General features: G+C 35.9%; 2 protein-coding genes across 3 annotated transcripts in view; one reads left to right on the top strand and one right to left on the bottom strand.

The window, feature by feature from the left end:
* Window positions 1–10,238: 10,238 nt before the first annotated feature.
* On the bottom strand, window positions 10,239–11,426 carry LOC135700939 (SAP30-binding protein). The gene is made up of 2 exons (XM_065221608.1): window positions 11,212–11,426; window positions 10,239–11,156 (listed from the first exon to the last, which is right to left on the bottom strand). Exons 1-2 carry the CDS (start codon window positions 11,332–11,334, stop codon window positions 10,302–10,304), a joined length of 978 nt encoding a protein of 325 aa, XP_065077680.1. The 5' UTR covers window positions 11,335–11,426; the 3' UTR covers window positions 10,239–10,301.
* A 3,913-nt stretch (window positions 11,427–15,339) lies between these two features.
* RanBPM (Ran-binding protein M) overlaps window positions 15,340–25,632 on the top strand; it is a 42,521-nt gene continuing 32,228 nt past the window's right edge. The window contains exon 1 of one of the 2 annotated variants that reach the window (XM_065221669.1): window positions 15,340–16,169. In XM_065221669.1, coding sequence (XP_065077741.1) covers window positions 15,872–16,169 — 298 coding nt within the window. In that variant the 5' untranslated portion in view covers window positions 15,340–15,871. The remainder of the gene's footprint in view (window positions 16,170–25,632) is intronic. The other variant, XM_065221670.1, reaches the window with a different exon arrangement.

Genomic DNA, 25,632 nt, shown 5'->3' with positions numbered 1-25,632 from the left:
TATTAGGGTGTTAAACACAGATGAGGCTGATGAGCTGTATGTTGTTTGGAATGAGGGTGACGCGCTTGGCATAGATGGCCCACAGCGACTCGTTCATGTGGGCTGCAGCTCACTACTTGCAGGCAGCCTTTCGTTGTGTACTGGAGAACCCCACCACTTACCACGCGGTGATTGAATAAACACCGTTTGGTGAGACTGGATAGAATTCAACTTTGAAACCTGTGTTAGGGAAATCGCTTTTCGCAGACAATCGGCAACAGTTACACATTCGTGCAATTTTCAATAGTGACATTTTGAAAAATAATGAAGTCTTGAAATAAGCAGATGCGTAGGAACATATCTGATTGATTGGTGATAAAATTATTGAAATTGGTCCAGGTGCAACTGTGTTATCAACGTTCAAAATCTTTCATAATTTTGTTACATGTTCCATTATCGGTTTTCACAAAGTGTACCCCCATATAGAAATCACAGACGTAGTCCTAGATCAAAAATCAAGCGCCAAGAACCAATACGTACCACTATTTAGTAATTGATTCCTATTTACACTTAATGTTGAAAAACATTACAGAAACCTAAAGATTGGGCATGAGCATGAGAAACCTAAAGATTGGATATGACAAATTTTTGTGTCAACCAAATGTTAGAATTTTTAAATATTGTTTGTTTTTTAGAGGCTTGCTTTGTTCTGCTGCTTACACTTAGTTTTCATGTGGCATTGTGATATTTACAGTGGTTTGAAGGGTATACACAAAAGTAAAATAATTGATCCTCTGATAAATTGAGTTATCTTGTTTTGGTGCGTTCTTGAATCTTAAATCATTGATAAATTTTAAAAGTACTGTATAGAACTTTAACAAATTTACAACATTAAAGAACATTTTCCAGTCGAAAACCCAAACTTCATATACCTATTACGTATACTTCGATATAACGTAACTGTAACTTTTGACTTCCATCATAGATTTACCGTAAATTATTATTCAAACAAGCAAAGTAATGTCACCATCGGACATATGAGATAATCCCCCATTTATTGGTAATATTAATTTGCATGATTCAATTGTTATTAGCGAGATATTGACGATAGAAGTCAAAAGTGACAGTTACGTTATATCGAGGTATACTTGTATTACGGTACTATGGAACTATTTCCAACAAGTCGTTAAGCCGTTTTTTAATGAGGGGAGAATTTTCGATAAACGAAATAATTCCACTTTAAGGTGAACCTCTATGCATTATTGTGCCCAGAGCAAGTATATATGATAACTGTATCGAAAACGAATACCTCATTACTGTTTCATAGTAATGAGGTACTACGGCATGCACTAAAGAAAGGAAACTGACATTTCACAAAATAAATGTGCTGAACAAGAAAAACGCTCTTATAGGAATAGGTACTTATGTTGAAAATTCAAAAGCACATGTCAGCTCCAATACAACAAAGACACTGTAATTCCGTTTGTTGTAGCGCAGCAAACAGTGCGTTGGAATTTTATTATTAAATGTTTTGTGGGAACTGACATGTGTGCTCTTGAAGTATCAACATAATGCTTTCTTATAAATTCAACTTAATTGAAATTTGTAGAGTAAGGTCCATGAGCGCAAAAATATGCTTAAAACAAATAAGTTCTTTCAGATCGTTCAATCGTCACATGGATATCATTAAAAAATATTACAAGAAGTAGATACCTACTCCTGGTTTTTTGTTTCATGGCACATGTCACTGATAGGAAAACTTCAATAAGTTAGATTATCTAAATATTGTATACCATTGTTACATTCCACAATCGTCATGGATTTTTAATTTGAACTTTTTAAACTGTCCTTCAACTTGTGACATGATGTGTGAAGAATATTTAACAATATCGTGACACAGGGACATGGTTGTTTAAACAGTAAACCGATAATTTAGCAAACCACACCTTCAGTAGGACACACTGTTTGAACGTGATAAGGTGATGAGTGCGTTGTTAATAGAAATTGTGTTGAACAGAAAGAGTTGTGATAGCAAAATGCAATACACACACACGCAATACATAGAAAACAGTATATAAGATAGTCTAAGACCCATATAGAATAATGTTGACAAGCGCAAAATGCAATATTAGCGTTTAAAAAGGCCGGATGTGCAATAAATAAATCAATCCGATTAGTTTCGTAAGGCGTTCTAGTGAAATATTTATGAACACATAGAAAATAAGGTAGTTATAGCTACAGCACAGCTATAATACCAAAAATTTGACGGTTATATTTTGGTGCAAAAGTGTTTTAGTTTAAATCGACTTATTCATTATTATTTATTTTCTGTTTCGTTTTGTTTTAGTAACACGCCTAGCTTCGTAAGTACCTGCCAAATATTTAGGATTAGTGACGGATAAATATCCAAACCATCCGTGGTAAAAAATTAAGGAACACATATTTTAAGAAACTTATTTCGCCAAAATTTTCTTCGTTTATAGGGTAATTTGAAGTCGTTCATTGTAGTCTGTTGAAATAAATCAGTGAACGAGTTCGACTTGCCTTATTCCCTGCAATGTTCTGGGGATTCTTTTTTTTTTGGTGATTGGCTTTCAAAGAAATCAATCCAAGCAATTTGTTATCTGTAAACGCAATATGTACGCTCTCTAGAAATTATTTTCGTATGTTAAAGCTAAAACCTGTTTGTTGATTTTTAATCATGCTACAGGGCACATCGATATTGTTGATAATATTAAAAAGAGATTTTAACTATACACACCTAAGCTGAACTCACTTAACGAGGAGCAATACTAATTTTATCACAAAGTTCTTATTTATAATTAGCAAAAATACATGTTTAGTGCTGTAAGTTAGATAAAAGCTGGTGCTACAAAAGCAGATAAGCATTTTAGCTTTCAATATGCCTGAAATTGCTCATATAAAATAATATTCTAAAAAAACAATGAAAAAAGAAGTTCATTGCTAGTTAACGGCAAATCATCGAAAGTTGTTATTACAACGAACATTGTAATTGGATTGAGAGTACTTTAATAAATATTTTTTTTTATTCTACTGATGGATGAACATTTTGTGATGGAAAATTTGAGAAATTATACCATGAGGGGTGATCCATTAAGTACGCAACGTTCAAAGGAAAAAGGAAGTTCACAAATGTGTGACAAACAATGCATTTAAGTATAAGACAAAACAAGACTAAAGAGGGATGGGGGATTTTTTTTCCCAAAATTTCGCGTGACGTTTTTACTACCAATGCTGTGGACATTGCATTTAAATCTTGTGGTCATACGAAAGACACCTCCCAAGTAACCAAAAGTTCTGATAAAAGGCTATTTGTGGCTTAAGCAGCTTTTTTGAAGGTGGTCTATACAATTCTATACAATTCCACAACTATTGCAAGTCCATAAGGCTTCAAAAAAGTGCCCTAAAATTGTATAGAGATCCTCTGAAATAAAATAATGTTCCCTTAACTTCTATGAAGCTCCTCAAACTTAAATAAATTTTCCACTTCTACGCAGTTCCACGTTTCTAAGATTTTTTCTGAATATCTACGAAGTTCCTAGAATTTCTACTATGTTTCCTCAATTTTAACGAACTCGTGGCCAATTTGTAGAGCCTGAAGACGTCTTATTTTGCCATCGATTAAATATCGATATGATATAATTCCTCAAAATGGTTTCTTCTAGTCAACAGGACTTTAAAAAAAAATCGTTGTTTGTGGTCAAATTGTATTAATCGCTGTTAAATAGTAACATCGAACTTGACAAGCTTGATAAAATACCGGTGAGTCAAAAAAACGCCAAAATTTCTGGGGGGAGGGGGACTAGATAAATCTGGAGGGGGCCTGGCCCCCTTGGAACCCCCATTAGCTACGCCAATGAGCATAATGCATTTTGCGGGTTGTTGGTTTCATACACTCATAAAATAAATCACATAACCAGTGGAAAATATCCATGTGAATTTCACATAACTTTCATGTGATGCAATTATTGGAAATTGCACCACTAAATCACATGAATCTTATGTGTCCAATAAAATCTATATGATTTCTCATATAGAATTTCTAACGCTATGTGGTATTCTAATAAAAATCATTATTTTTGTTATTTGAAAAATATTTTGTGCGTTCCTAATAGAAACTAAGTGAAAACTTTTTTCATTGTACAATTTTCACATAACTTTACCGCAATAAAAAGGCACAAAATCAGGTCAGTACAGCTTAGGTACCCGTGCAAAGTCGGTTAACAAAATGAAAGCAAATCAATATTAAAGTTTGCAGTTCCTATCATAATGAAAACTCATTTTGATTTCAATTGTCGCGACTTAAGTCTGATATCATATTGTGCTTTCATTATGCAGTCAAAACTTTTTAAATGAAAGCAACTTAACTTGAAGTTTTGCTGTTAATGTCTTGTTTAAAATTTAATTTTCATCTGTCGTTTATGTCTAATGATTATTATTTATTTGTTTTGTTTAACACATTTTAGGTCATTCATGACTTGCCCGCGTGAAATTTGAGCTCAACTCTGTCAGCGTGAGAAGCATGGATACTAACCATTTACGCCATGCCCGTATTCAGTTAAACATTATGAATGCAAAATCAGTAATCAAATTGATTTCATTGAAAGCAAGATTAGTTTTCCATTTGATTCAACAGTGTAAAAGTTTGCTCTCATTTTTGCTGTGTTAACCGTTAAGTCAACCAAAATGAGATCAACTGGAGTATTCAAAATAAGTTACATAATAACAGCAAATTTTGATTTCAATTTAATCTCCAGCTTTGCTCGGGTAATTAGTGGTTTCTAATAAAAGGTCATACACATTTGTTCAAACACTCGCCCACGTTAATATTCTAGATGATGATGCCAGCTCTTACCAAGATAATTGCTCTTCAGCTCACAAGTGCATATCACCTGCCCGACCATAGCGGCGCCGGTGGTGTACTGGTAAGCGTAAGCCTCTCACCCGAGCAGGCCTGGGTTCGATCCAAGTCAGCGCCGCTGGGATGTTCCCCCTAGGGTAGTAAAACCGTTGGTCCCCGGTTCATGAATTGATGGGGGTCCAGATGTGGGAGCTGCCTCCCTGGCGTCTGTTTTTGCCTAAGTCACCCTGAACTATTATCTTCCAGTTGCAGTATAAAATTATTGGTCAGAAAGCTGTTTAAAATCAGCCTTCACAAAGAAAGATTTGAATTTAACGAATGCGCGTGCAAAATTTTAAAATGCAGGTATCTGTATTTACACCAAAAATTGTGATTTTTTTAAAAGTATGCCATTAGATTACCTATAGCTTGAAACGGATAATGTGATTGGAATCAAGTCGATAGGTTGTATCGTTGTCGAGAAATTGTTAAAAACGTACCGTGTAAATCGCGAAAAACCGTGTAAAAATAACCGTGTAAAAAAAACTTCAGTATTGGTATTTTAAAGCAACCATCAAAATAAACAGACAATATATGAAAAGGCTAGTTGCCCGTTGCTTTAAAGGCCAGTTGCCTCCCTAAGCGGACCCCCCACATCCTAACTCTTTTTTAATATACTTAATGTTATTAGGCTGTCTAAATTTTCTCATTTAAGTTCGTTTGATGATTGTGATACCTCATTAGCCTAATTTAATAAATAATTGAAATCTCTAGTCTAGCTAAGGGATGGTCCATTAATTATGTCACGCAAATTTGGCCCATTTTCATCCCCCCCTCCCCCCTTTGTCACATTTGTATGGACCTTAATTTTTTTTGTATGGCTCGTCACAGTTTTCAAAACCCTTCCCCTCCCCCTAAATGTGTGACATATTTAATGGACGACCACTAATCAATTATAACTTTACCATGCTTTATTAAGTACCTGCCCTTATGCATATAATTCAAAATTTAATGTGTTTCAAGTTGTTTTTGACTTTGACCTATATTTATTACATATTAGTTCGTCCCAGGTGACACCTTCAAGTGACTAAAATGCTTCACTTTGAAGTTAGTTTCCTAGCTGATTTTTAAATTATATAGGGTATCCGCTCCAGCTACGCTCACACGTTTCCACTATGTCATCCCACAAAATTACGTCACAATAGGAGCAGCCACAGTGGAAATCCCGAGCCACAGTTCAAACACTTATCCCAAACCAAAATGAAGCATGTATAAGATAAGTTACAATACCATGCACAAAAATGGTGTTTAACATTGTTCCCTGAGTAATGCTTCAATGAAAACAACAATGAAAGTTTGTCACGCAAGTAGAAGAAGCACTGTTGGGCACTTTCTGAAATATTTCAATAGTATAATTCCCGCGCAAACCCAAATAAATCTATCTGTGTAAAAATAAATAAAATAAGAGTGATTTGCGGAAGAACCCGCTAGTATCGCATCCAACGCCAGTGCCTATACGTAAGCGTACTACGACGCGGCTATTAAAAAAAGAGTAACAAGCGTGATACTATCACTGCTAGACTAGATCTTTGGTTTTCTCATGCAATAGTTCACCAGAGAGGAGAAGCTCAGTAATCCTCATCGCATGCTCATGTCGCTATTCTGTCACGACATTTCAATCGCCGTGGGAGTCTCCCGGTGGACCGTCAAAAGGGTTTTAGACCGAGAAAAGAAAGGACAACTATCCGCGACGGTGGCCACAGGTCGTTCGAGGTCAGCTTGAGTTTCGAGGGTTATCGCTGCTATCAAAAGAAAGATTCGGGTGAATCCAGTGCGTTCAATAAGGAAAATGGCAAAGGAACACGGGATCAGTAACTTTACGGCACGGAAGATCGTAAAGGAAGATTGTGGGGCGAAGTCGAGGGCACGGAAAAAAACTCACATGATTACCAACCGCATCCGGGAGCTACGAGTCGAACGATGCAAGAAAATCTTGAACTTCCTTAAGCGAAAAAATCCGGTAATCCTGTTCACCGACGAGAGCATGTTTACCGTCGATCACGTATCAAATTCCAGAACCGACCGGTATATTAGTTCTCTTCCGGTAAAAGAACGTGTATCTGACCAAGCATCCTGCTAACGTTATGGTGTTTGGATTGGTGGCTTCCGATGGCAAAAAATGGACCCGGTGTTCATTCCAGGTCAACACGGAGGTCTACATCGGGATTTTAAGTAAGTATGTTCTTCGGTGGATCAAAGAACAGTACGGTCCGAAGCCAAATGTTGTATTTCAACAAGATAAGGATCCGTGCCACACCTCGAACGAACTCAATATGGCGCGTCATGAAGGCCAAGGCCTGTTCTAAACGCCATCCGAGTACAGTAAGCCTCAGACAAACATTGACCCGTACCTGGAGAGAAATGGATCCAGACTACATTATTAGAACCTGCCGTGCATTCCGGAAGCGTGTGGAGGCCGTCATTGCAGCAAGTGGAAACTCGGTCGATGATTAACATAGTTTAAGACTCTGAGAAACATCCCCCCTTTGAATAATTAAAAAAAAATCAAAAACGAAATTTTTGAGAATTTTTTTAATTGTGACATTGCTCAATAGTGCAAACATTATCACGCATACGGTATATCTCGATATTTCTATAACTATAAAATACGAAATAATACGATTTTTCAATTATTTTAACTCTTTATTTGATCCAAACGTAAATACATTCATATTTTAAACTAGGTGCTCCAGCTACTACAGTAGCTTACCAACCTTATTTGTTAGGATTTATATCTAAGTGTATTTACATTGTTTCTGCCTTAGAAATTTAGGTTTTCTATGCCTGCGTGTTAGTATAAAAAAAACTTAAACTTTATTTTATCTAATTATAAGGAGAATAAGCCGAAGGAAAGGGATTCTGCACTTTTTGACCATCAGATGTCCCGTCGGAAATTATGCATAAACTGCTTTCCGTTAATTGTTCACAGAGGATAGTGCAGTGTAAAACGTGTCTGGTACCTTATATATGCATTTATTTAGATTTACATCCAAAGTCCCTCCTTGTTTGCATATTCTGCACAAAAAATTAAAAAAAACAAGTAGCTTTTGTGGAAAGTATGCAAAAAGGAGAGACTTCGGATGTTAATCTAAATGCATGTATAGAGGTACCCGATACGTAATGCCAGGCAAGGTTGCAAATACTCATTTCAGCTAAAATAATGTTGTTTACCTGCCGTACTCTAACGGAACTATCAACTCTATGCTTTCATCTACTCCATCTATCGTATAAAAATTACCACTACAGTCTGTTATTTGAAATTAGCATCTTCAACTATGTAAATCGTTGACTTCACGTAGAAGTAATACTAAAACATATAGTCAAAGGTTTAATATATCAAACACATTCTTTGCAACCTCTTCTTGTATCCTACCAATTCAAAATATGATCATGACATCTAATTATTTTATAATTAAAAAGAAACATTGTTTTAGCTGAAATGAGTATTTGCAACCTTGATGTACTATATGTTATAATCTGTGAGATGGAAATCACAAATCGAGTGTCATCAAAATACATGGCATGTACAGAGATTGAGCTAGTGAGAGATAATAGTGTGAGCGACAAAGTAGCTTATTCTATTGATAGTAAGGTTCAAATTAAAGTGTATTCATTTTACAGTAAATTAACGATGATTACTGCTAGTAATTATGGACTTTCTCGCTTCCCCCATACTGAATCGCTGGCAATATTTGTTTATATGCATCACTTAAGTGATCTATGCCTGAAATTAATAAATACCTTGTTGTACATTTGTTGTAAAGTCTCAACATTCGAAATGCTATGTACCTCGTTAGTACTGTACCGAGAAGGCATCTTCAGAACTTTGTTTAGAAACCTTTAAAGTGCTTTTCCCAGGTAGTGCAACAACTAGACCATATTAGCACAGCGTAAAGCATTGCCGGTTTAAACATTTGTTTAAATATTAGAAGATTTCCTGATTATAAGAGGATACAAACATTTTATATATTATATCACTCTGCTGAGCACTGCCTATAAGGTACTCTCTCAAATACTATACCACCGTCTATCACCGATTGCAAAGGCGTTCGTGGGGCAATACTATTCGGGATTCATGAGTGTCCGTGCTACCACGGCCCAGATTTTAGAGTTTCGGCAAGTTTTGCAGAAATGCAGCGAATATAACATTCGCACACATAATTTTTCATCGATTTTATATCAGCATACGACACAACCGATCGAGACCATCTATGGCAGATTATACACAAATACGAAAGAGCTTGTTCTCATTTTCTCTAACAGATCGAGCATTCCAATTCAAAATATTCAATGACATAAAATCCATTACTGAATTTCTGAGTAATGACAATTGAGTTCGCAAATATAATTCTAGTTTGAATTGCATCAAACATGGAGTTAGTTTTCAACATATCAGTAATCAAATCGATTAATGATTGTTCTCAAAATTGATTTTTGAAAGAGGTAATGCTACCTACGCCAAAATTATCAAAATTTTGGTTAGAAATATGATGGTTACAATTTTAAGAAAAACGGCGCCGGTGGTGTAGTGGTAAGCGTGATTACCTCTCACCCCAGCAGGCCTGGGTTCAATACCAGTCGGCGCCGCCGGGATGTTCTGAGGCATAACATCTCTGATCACGCCTTCCTTCGGATGGGAAGTAAAGCCGTTGGTCCCCGGTTGAGTTGATGGGTCGATAGGTAGGGTCCAGGTGTGGGAGCTGCCTTCCTGGCACGTCGGTTGCATTGGTGCTCAGCACGGAAAACAAGATCGACGGAAAAACAAACCAAAGGAAAAAAAAAAAAACAATTTTAAGAAAAAATAATGTTTACTGTATACCTCTCATTTTTGCCAAACAATATAATGGGACTGTTATGGCGCATAGGGCAATACGCTGTCATTAAACGCATAACTGCCCCATGTTCATGATAAATATTATTGTGCTTTGACAAGCTTGAAATGAGGCATAAAAATCTCTGGTCACGTTTTTCTTCGTAAGGGAAGTAAAGCCGTTGGTCCCGGCCCATGTGCGTGTTGAATGGATGCGATATCCTACGCAGGTGTGGAAGCTGCATTCCTGCACATTCGATTGCCGTAAATGGATGGCAATCGATGTCCGTCGATGATTGGCACTAGATTGCGGAACAGAGACCGACGTTAAATAAAGGAAAAGAAGAAGAAGACAAGCTTGATAAGTTCACCACTTTTTGTAAAGAAGGGGTACATGTGAAATTATGTTACACAAATGTTTCAGGTAAAAAGGCGATTGGTGCACCAAGGTAACTGGGAAGAATTAAATCACAGTCGATTACATGTTGGATGCAAGGCTGTGATACCACTGATGCCTTATTGCATATTTCTCTTAAACTACTTATTTATTGTACAGAAACGATAAAATTAAGTATAGCTTACCATAAAAATTTACACTTTGGGTTTCTTGGGAAGAGAACCAAAAGCTGATATGACGGTGCCTTTTGTACCAGTAGCTGTAGTTGTCAGCGTCTGGGCAATAATTCCAGCAGTTTTGATAGCTCCGGCAGTTCCAATCGCTCCTGGTGCAGCACCTAGCACTCCCGGTTGGTCCCATTTTGATTTGCGCTTTTTCGAATCATCCGGTTCCATCTTTTTGACACCAACCTGAATTTCCGTTTTCGCACTCTCCTTCCTAGCCTTTTCCATCTTTTCCATTTCTACTTTTTGTGCCTTGGCCAGCTCTTCATAGTAAGATTCTTTTCCCCATTGTGATGGATCGAAAATCTCTGGCGGATAGTTTGTCCCCAGTTCGTTAATATCGCAGAATTGAATCAATTTCTCATATATACTAGGATTGCGGAACTCTTTGCGCTCTTGAATGATCTTATTGGTATCCATGTTTGAATTACGCATCTTCTCATAGAGATTTGAAATCTTTTCCTGCAGCTCTAATGAGCACTTTCCCTTAGGTTCCGGTGGCAAACTAAAACCGTACATCTTGGCTCGGTCAACCTTAGTAGACGAAGCAGATGACTCGGCTAATGCTGGAGTCTCGTCCTCTGATATATCCATATGTTCCTGCTCACGATGAGGTGAAACATTTTCATCGTCAGATACTACCGTATCGTCGAAATAACTGACCAACCGCAATGCCTTCTGTCGGGATGAAGAAGATTCATTAGATCCGCTAGCTGTCGTAGTGGGAACTGCTGACTTAGATGCACTTATGTTTGTCACTGGTGGTGTAACAGAAGATTCCGACATATCATGCAACGGTGTCTGCTGTCTAGAACGGACACGATTCTGTAAAACAAATTAGTTAATTATTATCACCAAAACACTTAGAATACTATATTACCTGTGAGGAAGAGCTTTCATCATCCGAAGCAATCGATCCATTTTCAGACTTGTGATCGTCTTCATTTTCCGAATCCGTGTAAGTGGCTGTCAGTGATGCTAAGGCCGAGTTCTTAGCACTCATTTTATCAGATTTACTTTTAAATCACAGAGTTAAACAGATTTTTTTAAAGTAGAATTGCTGCGACAAGATCGTAATTTTGTTAAAACAAAAACGCACTTTCTTCTCTGGCTTACTTTTTGACATTAGTTTGTTTTGCGTCGAAATTTTCGATCACTCGAGCACTGTCAATTCACAGTAGCGGCGGAAAGGAGGAAAATAAAACACATGGGCGTTCTGCACGGTAACTGCAAAATACCCAATAATGACTATAGATACCAGGCCAGTGATATGGCTTCCCGAAAAAAAATAACAACAAAAATACAATAAAAAACAATGTAACAATAAGACGAAAATTATTGTCTTAACAATGATTTATATTGTTACGTCTACAATAATTTTACCTTGATTTATGTTGTACAAAACAGCAAATTTCATGGTAAATGGAAAATTTACAATAAAAAAGGGGGGTTGTTAACCCGCATAAACGCGAACCATAAATTGACCTTACCTAAAATGGTTAAAAATTGTTTATAATCCCTGCTAAACTTTAACTGAAATGGTTAACATCGATCAACTTTATGTGGAATATATCGCGAATTGGTTGCCTGTAATTTACTGATTACCAATTCACGATATATTCCACGTAAAGTTGAGCGATAATACAAAACCATTAATGGACCTTACTGACTACCATAACCATTACCATTAATGTTCTCAAATCATAAGTAAAAACGTTCTTATATAGTTCTCTTTCTGAAAATGTATGGAGAAAACAAGAATTTGGAATGGTAATGGTTCTTAACAACCCATTATTTGTAAGGTTCAGTTCCAAAAAACCATAATACATAAGGTTGAAACTTTATCATTAAACGTTCATGTAAAGTTCCATAACCATTTCAGTTAAAGTTAAGCAGGGATTATAAACAATTTTTAACCATTTTAGGTAAGGTCAATTTATGGTTCGCGTTTATGCGGGTTGACCTGGTTGCAGCAGTTTGGATGTAATATTCAACAACTGTGTACCAAACTTTCAAGCCCAAATGTATGTTTTAAATATTAAAAAAAAATCCCCTTTTTATTTCAACTCAGTCGAGCTTTTTTTTCGACAGTAGGACAATTTATTTTGAAAGTCGCAACTTTTAAAAACAGTGATCAGACAACTTTTGATTTGATAATTCTTTGACTTTTATTGACTTAACGTTTTTCTACCAAAAAGAACCAATGCAAACTCTTAATTCTACACTAATAGAATTCCACACATTTTTATAGACGAATTTCCATGTAAAATTCCACATGATTTTCATGTGAATACACATAAACAGAATCCATTCAAAAGTACACATGAAATGTATGAGTCAAATGAATAGTATGTGTGGTTACACATGACTTTTATGTGTACACATAGTAAGTATGTATCCAACATATAGATATTATTTGTTGATAACATTGCAAAAAATCATGTGTGGGACACATAAAAACAATCTCTGAAATTTTATCAGTGTACCAATAGTTTTTTTTTTTTTTTATTTACTAACGATAATTTTTTGTGTGTACATGGTGCACTCAAAAATATTACTAAACAATGAATGATTAATATTTAATCATTTTATGGTTTGTCAATATTTATACATTGGTTTGATTACAATTTGATTTCAAAATTATACTAAGTCGGAATAAAGGCGAAGAATTTGTGCAGTGTATAGGTATTAACGTAAATATTGCAATGGCGCACGTCAAAGTTGTTATCGTTCCGTTTTAATTTTTTAATTCAATCTCGGTCGTTGGGTTCCATCGGTAGATTAGTGGCCTAATATGGACTAATATAAAGAAAAAAATCACTTTCAATTAACAGGTAATGTAATAATCATCATTGAAAACCAAAGCCCATATTGTTTACTTTTTTCAGGACTAAGCTCGCAAAGGATGTTACGACCGGAGGCCGGATTTTAATAGGATCGGAAGCATGTAGAACACCGATTTGTTCAACAATGGAGTTTAAAGCCTCTGACGATCGGATGTTCAAGAGATGTTCGTAGGCCTAAATGAGGAGCCATTGGCAGAAGTGCTGATACCACCCTTTTTAGCTACCGAAATACATTCTTCAACACCTACGCTACACGATGTATCCTAATTCCTCGCTACTGCTACCATATGACCATGGTTGGAAAAAGCTTCGTAGCTCAGTCATGGATAATCCGAAAGATGTAATCGATTGATATGCTGGATGTCGTGGAAAGCAAACGAGTATATTAACGAAGAATGACTGTCTGATAATTCCTTATCTCCCTCAACGTGTGGTGATTATTATTCCCATTTATGTTTTGTGGTGCTTTTATTTCAAAATACGTCAATAAAAATAAATAAAAACGTTGTTTACTTTTTTTAAATAACCAACCATGATAGAAAAAGTAATCATAAACACATCCTGGCGCATAAACAAACTTTATGCATTGTATGAATACAGCAAATTTATACTATTCAATGTATAAACCATTTTTATACAAAGTTTGCATTTTCTCTCTTTATACCCAAGCTATGCGTCGGGCAGGAGAGTTGCGATTTAGCGTATCTTTTATACTATATTTAGATTTTAATATTTTTTGAGTGTGCTTCGTGAAAACCCTTATGGGTTAAAAAATACCCATTTTCAAAACATGTATGTTGCTGTCAAAAAATGGGGGAATTTGGAAATCATAAAATCAGTGTCAACATTTCAAAGGGGCGTAATTGCTTTTGTAAACAATGGCTTTGGCCGTCGATTTCTCGCGAATAAAAGCTCACACATGAAAATTAATAAACCAACAAGTAGAAGAATGTTTCCTCCACCAGCTAGCATTGTTAATTTGGAAGGGTGAGCTTTAATTCACGAGAAATCGACGGTTAAAGCCATTGTTTACAAAAGCAATTACGCCCCTTTGAAATGTTGACACTGAAATGGGTGAAAAAATACCCATTTAAAGAATCAGTTCATTATTGCGTACTGTGTATATTTTTACTCACTAATGGGTAAAAAGAAAACACTTGAAAATTTTATCGTCTCATTCCGTCACCGACCATTGGGAATGCAAACAGTTACTGTCCGCTATTTTTTAAGCAAAAATGGACGATCTCTAGAAAAGGTTAGTTTCCGAAACATTTGAGAGACTTACGGATAAGTCTATACAGTTTATCCAACATGGTATTATAATATCCCGTGTTATATTTTTTTTCGCAACACCTGCATTTATTTTCAATGTAAATATTAGTAAGGTTTTTTATATCAACGAGGACAAATAACCCAGCACCAGCCTCCTCCTTTTGTATGAATGGGTATTTTTTACCCATTTTAGGAAAAACACAATATAAGAAGATGGGTAAAAAACACCCATTTATTGACAGATCCCCCATTTACGCATTAATGAGTAAACCGCAGTTTACCTATTAAATTAGGAGGGGCACTTTTAGCACTTATTAAGCGGAAATAGTTGTTAACCCATTAATGGGTTTCGCGAAACCACCGTATAGGAAGTCCCATTAAGGCTGTGAACCATTTGCCGAGTTAAATTTAACTCGTGGTTAAAAGTGACATTTCGAAAGTTATTTTCTATGTTCGAAAATCCCCGTGCTATCGATCGACCGGTTTTCGAGCCACGGTTGTCAAAGTTTAACTTATTGTCTGTCAGAAATAACCATGCTCGGATAGCAGGGTTAATCAATAACTTTCCATCTGTCAAATTTTAACCAAAAGTTAAAAACATTCGCCCTCGCATTCGCCAAATGGTTCAGAGCCTAAAGAATAAAGAATGTCAATTAAGGTTAGTTCTATTTTTCTGTGTACGCATCTGACAACACCAAATGCCCACCAGGTCGCTGGTCGTTCCCTCGTTTACAGGTGCATGTGTGAGTTTGATATAAGTGTGCGTGAAATCTAGTGCGTGTGCACAAGACGTGTTGATGTTCGTCAACAAAAAGGTACTTTGTTCGTTCATCGTATTCGACGTCGTAGCCAAGAAATTTGTACTGAGCAGCAGAAGAGACAGTTCCTGTTCGACTGGCGTGAGGAAAATATCAGCAGCTATATAGCAGTAGCAGTAGCAGAAGGCAAATGATTGAGTGAAAAATAATGCAACAAAGTTTTATGGATGGAAAACTTAGTGAGGCAATCAAAAAGAGGCGATTAGTGTAGAAAAAATATTGCAATGATCATTGGATTGGATTATTTTCTATTGGCAGTGAATGTGGGTGATTTCGATCGAGATTAGTGTGTGATTATTGATGGCAAATGAAACCCGAAACGCAGTGAGCAAGTCGTCATTTTTCAGTCGTCATTATTCGAAATATTTTCCTCAGTGAGCGTGAACTGCGAGTCGTGGAAGGAAAAGGAAAAAGGAGGATTGTAGGGGAGAAAAAGAAAAAAATCAGCTTGCGAGAGCGAGAGGGTGTGGAAAAGCAGAAAGGTTCAACAAAGAAAAGTGTCGAAGTGCTCGAGCTACTAAAGAGTACAGTGGCAGTGCAGGGTTCGTCGGGGGAAGAGAAGCAAGCAGGGAGACAAGTTCTCTTTTGCTTTTTTCATCATCAAATGGCTGACAGCAGTGTAAATGCAAAGTGTAGTGATGGTGTTTCGTATTTTGATAGTTCAGTAAAGGGAAAAATGACTTCACATAACAATTCGGCAAACAATTCGCAAGCAAGTAACGGAAGCGCTGGAGGAGCTGGCGCTGGCTCTTCCGGTTCCCAAGTGGCTATGGTCGACCGTCTCAAACTGTTGTATCCGAACGTCAACGAGACCGTCGATCCGCTGCCCCGTTCCTGGAGTTCCCAAGACAAGTGCACCACCATCGGACTGACCCAAAATAATCTACGTGTTCATTACAAAGGTTTTTATATTTTCTTTTTAGTAAATTTTACTATTTTCTGACTCCATTATGCACCTTTCTATAATTAGTTTGGTCCTATATTTGGCCAAAGTACTGTTGTCTTCATTTACTGTTTAAGGCAAAAATAGTCACGTTTATTATATGGACTTCTTGAGATTATGTTCCAGAATTCGTTCTTCCTTGAACTCATTTTTAATAAATTAATTAATTAATTGATTTTTTGATAAACACTAAAGCTATTCTGATAAAAAAAAAATATACAAGGAACCTTCATTCTATGCTTCCAAGAGCACGTTCATATACAATATTTTTAACTCTTCATTCAATCAGACAGTCCGAGTCCGAGGAAGGCCGCGAGCAGCCACCATATTTTTGCTTGTGCTGCTGCGCTGGTCAATGTTGCCAGATGTTGCCTTACTGTGGCTGTTAATGATGGTGAAGAAAATCCAAGAGAACATAAATTATCATTCTGTATTAGGTAGTTTATATTATAATGTATGTAGCTAAATCAACTATAGGTAGGGGAAATGTTGGCTTCGGCAATACCTTTACCTATTATCGTCAGGGGGGTAAACAACGTCCTTGAGAGCTCAATTTTGGCATGTGGATACATTGTGTTTCAGAGCATCTATTGGCCAAATTTGAGTGCTCTAGGACTTTGTTTACTCCCCTAACGATAATAGGTTAAGGTATGGCCGAAGCCAACATTTCCCCTATTATATTAACAATGTGGTTCACTCTTTTGTTTTAACGGAGACACGATTTTCAGCCAACAAGTGGGCCAGTAACAGAATTTTTTAAACATTACGAAAGCTGCTTCAAAGCAACAACGATTGTAAGACTTTTACCCGAATGCAAATTTTCCCGAATAACATTTCCCCGAATGGAAGGATTTAACCGAAAAATGTATTACTTTACAGTTTCGGCTAGTTCATCTCATACCGAAACCTATGTTATTTTTAAGATAATTGTTTAATTCTTAAGTATTAATTTACGTAAATTCACTTCTTTCAGGTAAAAGAAGATTAAATTTAGACTAAATGTGGTCTAAATGCAATCCTCTGCCAAGAGGGAGGGTTGCTGAAGCCACCACAGGGCTGTTCATAAACTACGTAGACAGTTTTTTGGGATTCTTGCCCCCCCTCCCCCTGCGTAGAAAATTGACCATACAAAAATTTTAAAATTTGTATGGGCCGTGGATAATTGTAAACGAACTACCATAGCCATAGTAACACATACCACCTTCATAACGCTTCAGTTTGCCTTAAACGATTAATTCTTGGTTGTTAATAGTCCTTGATGAAATCGGCTGTTTCATGCAGATTGAGCAATAATTGCAGAATTATTTTGATTATAGTAGGGGAAATGCAGGTAATGTTCGGCCTAAGTGTCCCTAATTTGAGCCCATACATAAATTCAGCAATCGACTAAACTTTCAATAGCAACCAAAAATATCCACTAGTAACGTCCCAATAACGCGTTCATCTAGATAAAATTGATAAATAGCAGATTTTTAGCGATGGGCCCAATATTAGATACATAGGCCAACAATTAGAGACATTTCCCCTATGTATCAGATTTGTTCTGTATACAGAGGAGCTGGGAGGGCTTATTAGAAACTTCTCACCAAATAAAGTAATGATCTAGTAAATTTTGTACATCATTTTATTAAAATGTTATTTTATTTTAGCATATTATTTTTGTTACAGTCAATGGATCAATGAAAATGCTGAGGTTTTGACAGAACTGTGCTGTGGCTACCACAGTATTTTCCATAAACAGTAGCGCCAAAAGCATGCTGGTCGTGGGTTCAAAACTTGACCATCTAAATTGATCAATTAGTATATGATACAAGAGATTTGCTCGTTTTTGCGTTTTTGTTTTGTTTTTTTCTTGTTGATCTGATAGATTTCCCAGTTTGGTTAGAAGTTTCGAAGCTAACGCGTGTCCACAGGCCTAATAAGATAGGTAGAAACAGTGTATCATGAAGAAAGGTTGCAGGGTTGATTCCTCTCACTTGCTATAGTGGAGTGATTTTCGGAGTTTTGAATTCGTTACATGTTGTATTGGAGATTATTTGTGTCAGAAACTTGTGTTACTGTTGACGACTTTGTATGAAAATCGGCATACGCTGCTATTTTATCGAACACAGCTGTATATTGAGAAACACCTATAATGGCAATGGCAACTGACAATCGTAAAGACATCTACAAACATAATGGCACTGACTGACATTGATTCTCAAAAAAAAAAAATCAAGAGGATAGTTTACTTTCCAACTTTTAATATTACTACTGTTACTCCGACTATCCCCTACTTCAAAAATTATTCCTCCCAATCCGGCATCTTAAGCAGGATTCACTTGATCCCTGTGATTATTATTCTGTAGTGCCAAATCTTTACCTCTGCCCTTGTGCTGTATGAACAGTGATGTTTCACTGGAGAAAAAAAAAATGATAAGGATTTCCGGGATAATTTAAATGTTTTATGGGGGGCGACCCCGGCGTAGTGGTTAACATCCATACCTCTCACGCCAAAGTCACGAGTTCAAATATCACCCCCGGACAAGTCACGAATGACCCAAGAGTGTTAAAGTGACTATAATAAAAAAAATTGTTTTATGGGAAATGGACTGAAAATATTAACTTGCTTGTCAAAAATCCAAAAAATAACTCAATTTTTACCAAACGTCGGACTGAAAGTGGGAATACTATGCAGAACAATTTTGTTGAAGACTGTGACTTGATTCGACATGTGTAGATACAGTTATTAACTGTTTACTGTAGACTAAATGTACCGCAGCTTATATATACGCCTGAAGGCATACGTGGTGCACTAGGGCTAAGGTAAAATAATAATAACTTTTTGCACAAACGTCGAATCGATCTGTTCTGTATACACGCAGAGAAACAACTCGTATTAGAATCAAATACATTAAATTTTTAATTTAAACTCATGTTTTTTTGTAAAATCAAAGAATAAAAAATCTTTGTTTCTAATATTCAGCAGCGTTCACTCTACAAAGTCGTTATCGTTATTAGAAACAAATACCTTGCTTTTCAATTAATTTATTTTTGGGGATGATCTGATTTTTTGTGGACCGCCATTTTATTACATGACGCAAACAGAAAAAAATGATTCCTCAGAGGAAGAATTGATTGAAGAGCTGGAGTTAGAAATTCTCGGTGCAGAAGATTTAGAATTATTAAAATTACTTAAATTATTGGGTTTGAGCGAAGAAGTAGTCGGTGCTTTAAAGGTAGGAAATTTCTAATTTAATACATTTCTGCCCTATAAATAATTCTAATTATTTCAGCGAATCGATACACAGTTGACATCTTGAAAATAATCATTACACAAAGTAAATGGAAAATTGTTATTTAGATACTGTAATTTTGTAAGTATAATAAATATTATTTGACAGCATAAAAAATATTTTAATTATTTGATTTCATCTAAAATTAAAAAAAAAAAAAAACAAATAAAATGGAAAATAAATCAAATATCAGGTTATTTACATCAATTTTTTTTAAGAATCAACAAAATATTTTCTTTGAAACAAAAAGCATACTTTTTGTAGTAAAAAGAAGCGCGTGATTGGAACAAAATATATTAGTTTTGATTCAAGAAATGTCATGATAGAATCAAAGAAAAATATTGTTGAATTTACTCCTCAGATTTATTTTTGAAATTAAAAACCATTTCTCTGCGTGTAGTATTCGCAATGTAAGTCCAAGATTTGGTCAAAATTTAACTACTTACTTTTTTTAAAAACATTAAACAACTACGCCCTTTGAAAACAAATGGTTTAGTTTAATATAATGCAAAATTCACCATTTTTGGTTTCCTTACTGAGCACCAATGCTACCGACGCCAGGGAGGCAGCTCCCACACCTGGACCCTACCTATCGACCCATCAACTCATAGACCGGGGACCAACGGGTTTACTTCCCGGCGTGATCAGAGATGTTATGCCTCAGAACATCCCGGCGGCCCCGACAGGGATTAAACCCAGGACTGATGGGGTGAGAGGTAATCACGCTTACCACTACACCACCGGCGCCGCTCACAAATTTGTCAATATCTCGCGAAAATCTGTCAATGACAATGACAAATCTCAGCACTGCCACGTGGTATATGGGCAGCTCCCCTAATATAATTTGTATGGTTATTTTGCTTAACAACGTGTTCGGGATATCTTCCAAACCATTTATGGAATAGTTGTACCATTTGGGTTATCGTTCATTTATGGTATTTGTTTATTAGGGTCTTTATCAATATATAAATAAATTACTCTGATCAGAGATATCTATCGGATCGATTTCCGCTTGTAACATCTATACTATGTTTGCTTTTCTGCCAGCACTGTTATGTTTTGTTGATGTGTTTTGCATCGCAGCTAGAGTATTATTTCTTTATTTTCCTCTCTCGGGTGGTTTTACTCGTTCGTTTCCATCCAATCCCCCTACAAAATAGCTCTGTAATGCGACGTTGCAGTGGTTGTGTGCTGTTGTGTGTATTCTTCTGATCTTACTTTAGTTGGCTCGCTATATGGTTCCATAGTTATATCTTCGTTGTGCAAAATGGTTGAAATACAAACGACAAGGCAACAATCGTATTGTGGTATATGACAGACAGAGAAGGCACTCACGAGTCCTCTGTATGTATGGGTAGCGAGAAATCAGCAGGTTTTGACGTTTGTCAGTCATTGGATTAAATGTGGTGCGTTCAATGATCACACATGCTAAAAATTATAATAATTTACTTGAATTACAATGCTGATATCAATTTTGAATGCGCACATCGTGTAAATGAATACATTTATCTCATTTGTTTTTGTTTTGGTTTAGTTATATACTGACCAGACTGTTGTCGATAATTAGTATAACATGTTATAACTCTGTAGTCTGAACAAGGCATTAGTTAATAGGGATATATTTACGGATTTTACGGATGAATTGATCTCATATCGGCACTTAATGGCGATTTTCCACGAACTCAATTCTTTGTACTCTCCATTCAGTTTACCTTCGAAACATTATTACGCTGTTGCTCTAGTATCGAACGCACCAATACACTAGCAGCGAGTGCACGATTGTACGTACCATTTGTCAGATTTCGCTCATTTTCAGATTTTCCCTTTCCGATTGCAATGGGCTTTCAATTTTCCACACCATTTAAGGAAAAGCACGTCAAAAATATTCATCACTCATACGGTACGCACCTACTCAGATATCATTGGGTACAATAATATTTCTTGATAAAATCAGCTGCTCTGGAAGTCGTGCAAAATAAAATAATTGCTTCCAGTAACTTATTTATTTTTTATACATAGGTACGTGCATATCAGGAACTACTACATATGATCGTCAATAATGGTTTGTTGGTTTAGCATTAGCATTGGACGTGATAATTTATAATTATTTTCCAAGCTAACGGAATGGTTTCATTGTCTCTTCCTCTCATATAAGTAGATTTGAGTGTTATTGTTAACGTCTTAGTGATCGTCTTAGCACTCGTGTTTTTCTTTGTCATGTTACGAACGATGGTTTACTCACACTCGGGGGCATTGGGGATAATTGAGTGGATGTTTTTATTCTTCTTACAAAGAAGGGTATACATATCGCTTGGAAAACCAACTTTCGATCCGAGGCCGAGTGTCATATACCAATCGACTCAGACCGAGTGTGTAACGAAATTTTTGTCGGTCATGTTTCTCGGCAACCACTGAACTGAATTGGACGCAGCGACCACCAAATGAAAGGTTTTATATGATATGGTAGTTACAGTGTGTAAAATCTCCATAAATTCTTGCATCTGAGCTCCAGAACAGTAGCAATGTTGAGTTTGAAATAATAATTAATATTGCATACTACATTCTCTCTGCCATACCCAAAACGTCTAAAACTGCCGGGCCTCCAAGAATTTGATATATTCAGTGTTCTGATCTCTGATATTAAAATTTTGTAAACTTTGAAGGCTCTCCCGGAAGTTTCTGTATTTTTTTAAGTATCCAATGTTTTGGAAATTCTTGTCGAAGTACACTACTTCGTCTTAATCGTCCATTTCCGTTCTATCGAGCAGAAAGCATCAGTAAAATCAATATTTTGACCGTGCACAAATCAGTAATACGTTTGTACTGATGCGTTAGTTCACAAACTACAACACAAAGTCTATTAGAAAGTATTGTGTGAATATTTAAACTCATTGTTCTCAAAAAAAAAGAAGCGCTCCTAGCAAACTCGCTGTTTCAATGCGATAGGACGGAATTGAAACTCGTAAAACGAATTTAGAATCAAGAAGCAGTGTTAAATTTTCAAAAATATATCAACAATGTGTGGCTCTTTATCAAATTCAACGGTACTTATGGAAAGGGGAATAAATTTAGAAGTCTTCTTTGATAGAAACATTTTATTTATTGTTAAAATCCGTTCAAGAAAGAAAGGTAAAGCTTGGGTTGTGCTAAGTAAGACGGAAATTAGATAAAAAACCCTACCTGAAATTAAAGCATTGCCGTGAATTTCACAAGCTGGTATTGTCCGTTAAAATGCCAAGTAATGATGAAGCTGACCCTAGAGCTCCAAGGTTGGTTCGAAAACACTTGTAGTGGTGATTCTACACTTAGAAATTATCACCGACTTCGGTAAATTTTACCGAAATCTGAACAGCTGAACTTTTCGGTAAAATTCATGCAATTCAATTCAATTACTTTTCAGCTACTTTGATACTAAATCTCCACTAAAATGACAAGATTTGATCATTTAAACAAGGTTGAACATGTTTTGATTTTATTTTCAAATTCAATAACCTTTAAAATGAATGTCAAAGTTTTACCGAACGTTCAGCTATTCTGATTTCGGTAAAATTTACCGAACACGGAAACAAAATCATAGTGTGTATAATCAAATTGTAATTGTGGATGGTTGTGACCTGAATATAGACTCTGTGGATTAGCTCTGTAGAAAACCTGCAATGTTCTTACTATATGCTTCTTCTTTTTTCACTCTAATGCCCTAATGGGACTTAACGCCGGATCTCATCTAAATGTTCTTTGTGCACTTCCACAATTGTTAATTAAAAGCTTGTTGAGCCTGTATCATTTTTGCATTAGTATTATTGTGGGGAAAGTACAATCATATTCTATGCCCAGGAATGTCGAGAAATTTGCCATCCCGAAAAAATCTAGACTAGACCGGGAATCAAATTCAGCTGCCTCCAGCATGGTACTAGACGAATGGTAGTTTAAAATTCTTTCTATTGCCTCATCTTCAAGAGTTAAAAAATCGTGGCGCTGTAGGATCAGTTTTGATGGCAATATTCCGAAATTCGAAGATTTTAAAACTTCTGGTTTCATGAAAATCTGAGATACTTTTTTTAAAAATCAGGCTTAGATCAAATTACAAATTTAAAAAAGGCTATCATTTCAAAATTCTGTCCTGTTCTAAGAAAAAAAAAATAAAGCATCCCGGATTTGGGTATATGTTCAGGAGCTGGGTCTTCTTATGATTATAGGTAGACTTTATAATTTTCGTAATTCTAGAATTTTCAAAAAATTCTTATTTGAAAAACTGTTCGGAATTCTTTTCACAATTTATGTAATTGCCTATCTGTTGTCTTCAGTCAATACTCAAGCACCACTATTTAGAATCTAAACCCTTACCTTAGAGGTTCGATATAATTAAAGTATAAGCTCGGTTAAAAAATTGTGTATTCTTAATTGTTTATTTGCGGTGTTAATTCAATATGTTTTCTATGGCGCAGATTTGGCATCCTAGCACGGATGTCGTGGCGCGTATTTTACGGATTAAAAATAGGGATTTCCGTAACAACGCTGCATAAAATCACATGAGAATTCAAAAACCAGTTCAATGATAGTCATTTGGAGTGCCAAAGACCACACTGGCTACTTCCGGACATGTTACGGGTACCCCAAGGGAAGTGACCAGTTTCTGACTAGGGTCAAAATCCATCATACGATACCTCAAATCACTTGAGAATTCACATGTCACATCATATGAGCACTTTTGTCGGAATTTTTATTAGTATGATGAGTCAGATCTCACCATAGGTGGATTAATTCAGTTTTTTTTAACCTGTTTTTATTTGTTGTTTTTTTATGTGGCTGTTGAATACTCAATACGGTGACGCACTGAAAGTCTCAGACATGGAACTGATCAGGTCTTAATATTAATGATCAGTTCCAGGCCAAATTGCGATAACATTGAACCAATTTTTTTATTTTACCTCTCCGAATTTCATGAAACTTTGCATAATTGTTCGCTAGGGGAAATGATCCAGGTTTGTGCAAACCTTCGGTCGTTTTGACACTCGCCCAATTTGTCAAAATGGCGTATTAGATATTTTTCAATAAATTGTAGCACAAAATCGACTCATATATTCGAAATGACTTGAATGCCGGCACAAACTTGATTAATTGCCCCTTAATTATGCGAAGTTTCATGGAATTTGGAGAGGTAAAAATAAAATCGATTCGTCAGTGGATTATTTTGCTTTAATTCTCGGTTTAAACATTGAGATGGAAGGCTTTTCCAATAAAAATAACCATATCGACGTGTTCGGGGTATCATCGTTTATGGTATTTGTTTGAAAGGGTATGGTAACGAAAAAATATATCATTGTGCTCAGAAAACGAAGCTCTTTCAGACGATGTATAAAATGCGGTACATTTTTCAAAATTAAAGAACCCAATTCTTGTAAATTTGAATATACATATTACCTAGCCTCCGACTGGAAGTCCCTCTAATAGATAACAGAAATCTTTGTTTTCATACCCATAAGATGTTTGAGATAAGTTTTTGCAATCTTATCGATTGTAGTGTGGAATGCTTAAAAAGTACTTATGGAGCTATGAATGTGATGTTCATAGTATACATGTATAGCCGTAAACAAAGAGGCTGTTCATAAACAACGTAGACAATCGTTCATTATTTTTTCTTGGAAATTTATATGAACCAGTTACATCTGTCAACCCCTCCCCCTCCCCTTTCTTAATTAGTCATTGGTTAATAGGACAGTGAATTCTGAAAGTACTCTTTCAATAGATACATTCTACGTGACGTTACAACGATTTTTGCCTGTTTTGTTTTGTACAATTTTTGTATTGTAATTGAAAAAAATATTTAAAAGTAATCCCTAAATATTATTACAGGTTTGGGAAGTGCTTTAAATATCTCATAAGGATTGATGAAGGGTTTAAGTAAAGTTTTGGTGAGTAGTTATCACACGTTCCAAAACTGCAATAATATGTGAGAATTACTTTTATTTTTTTCAGTTACAGAACAAAAACTGTCTAAAAATCAGGCAAATCAGGCAGATTCTATTTATGTTTATAAGCTTTCAGGGGAAAATATGAAACGAGAAAACAATGTTTTTTAATATGCTAAAACGGCTTGTCGGTTTAATAGACCAAAAATCAAACTACCCATCGATCCCGTCAAAATAT

The sequence above is a fragment of the Ochlerotatus camptorhynchus genome, unplaced genomic scaffold (genome assembly GCF_037179485.1).
Source record: "Ochlerotatus camptorhynchus isolate MF236.1 unplaced genomic scaffold, CSIRO-AGI_Acam_v1.1 ptg000146l, whole genome shotgun sequence".
In the NCBI taxonomy this organism is placed as follows: Eukaryota; Metazoa; Arthropoda; class Insecta; order Diptera; family Culicidae; genus Ochlerotatus; species Ochlerotatus camptorhynchus.
The sequence above is the reverse complement of the archived record's forward strand: the minus strand, read 5'-3'. Positions and strand labels throughout refer to the sequence as shown.

What these genes read in the sequence shown, in the direction of transcription:
- LOC135700939 (XM_065221608.1), bottom strand. Translation starts at nt 11,334, where the DNA reads ATGAGTGCTAAGAACTCGGCCTTAGCATCACTGACAGCCACTTACACG. An exon ending in ATGAAAGCTCTTCCTCACAG is followed by an intron (nt 11,157 to 11,211) that starts GTAATATAGTAT and finishes TTTGTTTTACAG; the next exon opens with AATCGTGTCCGTTCTAGACA.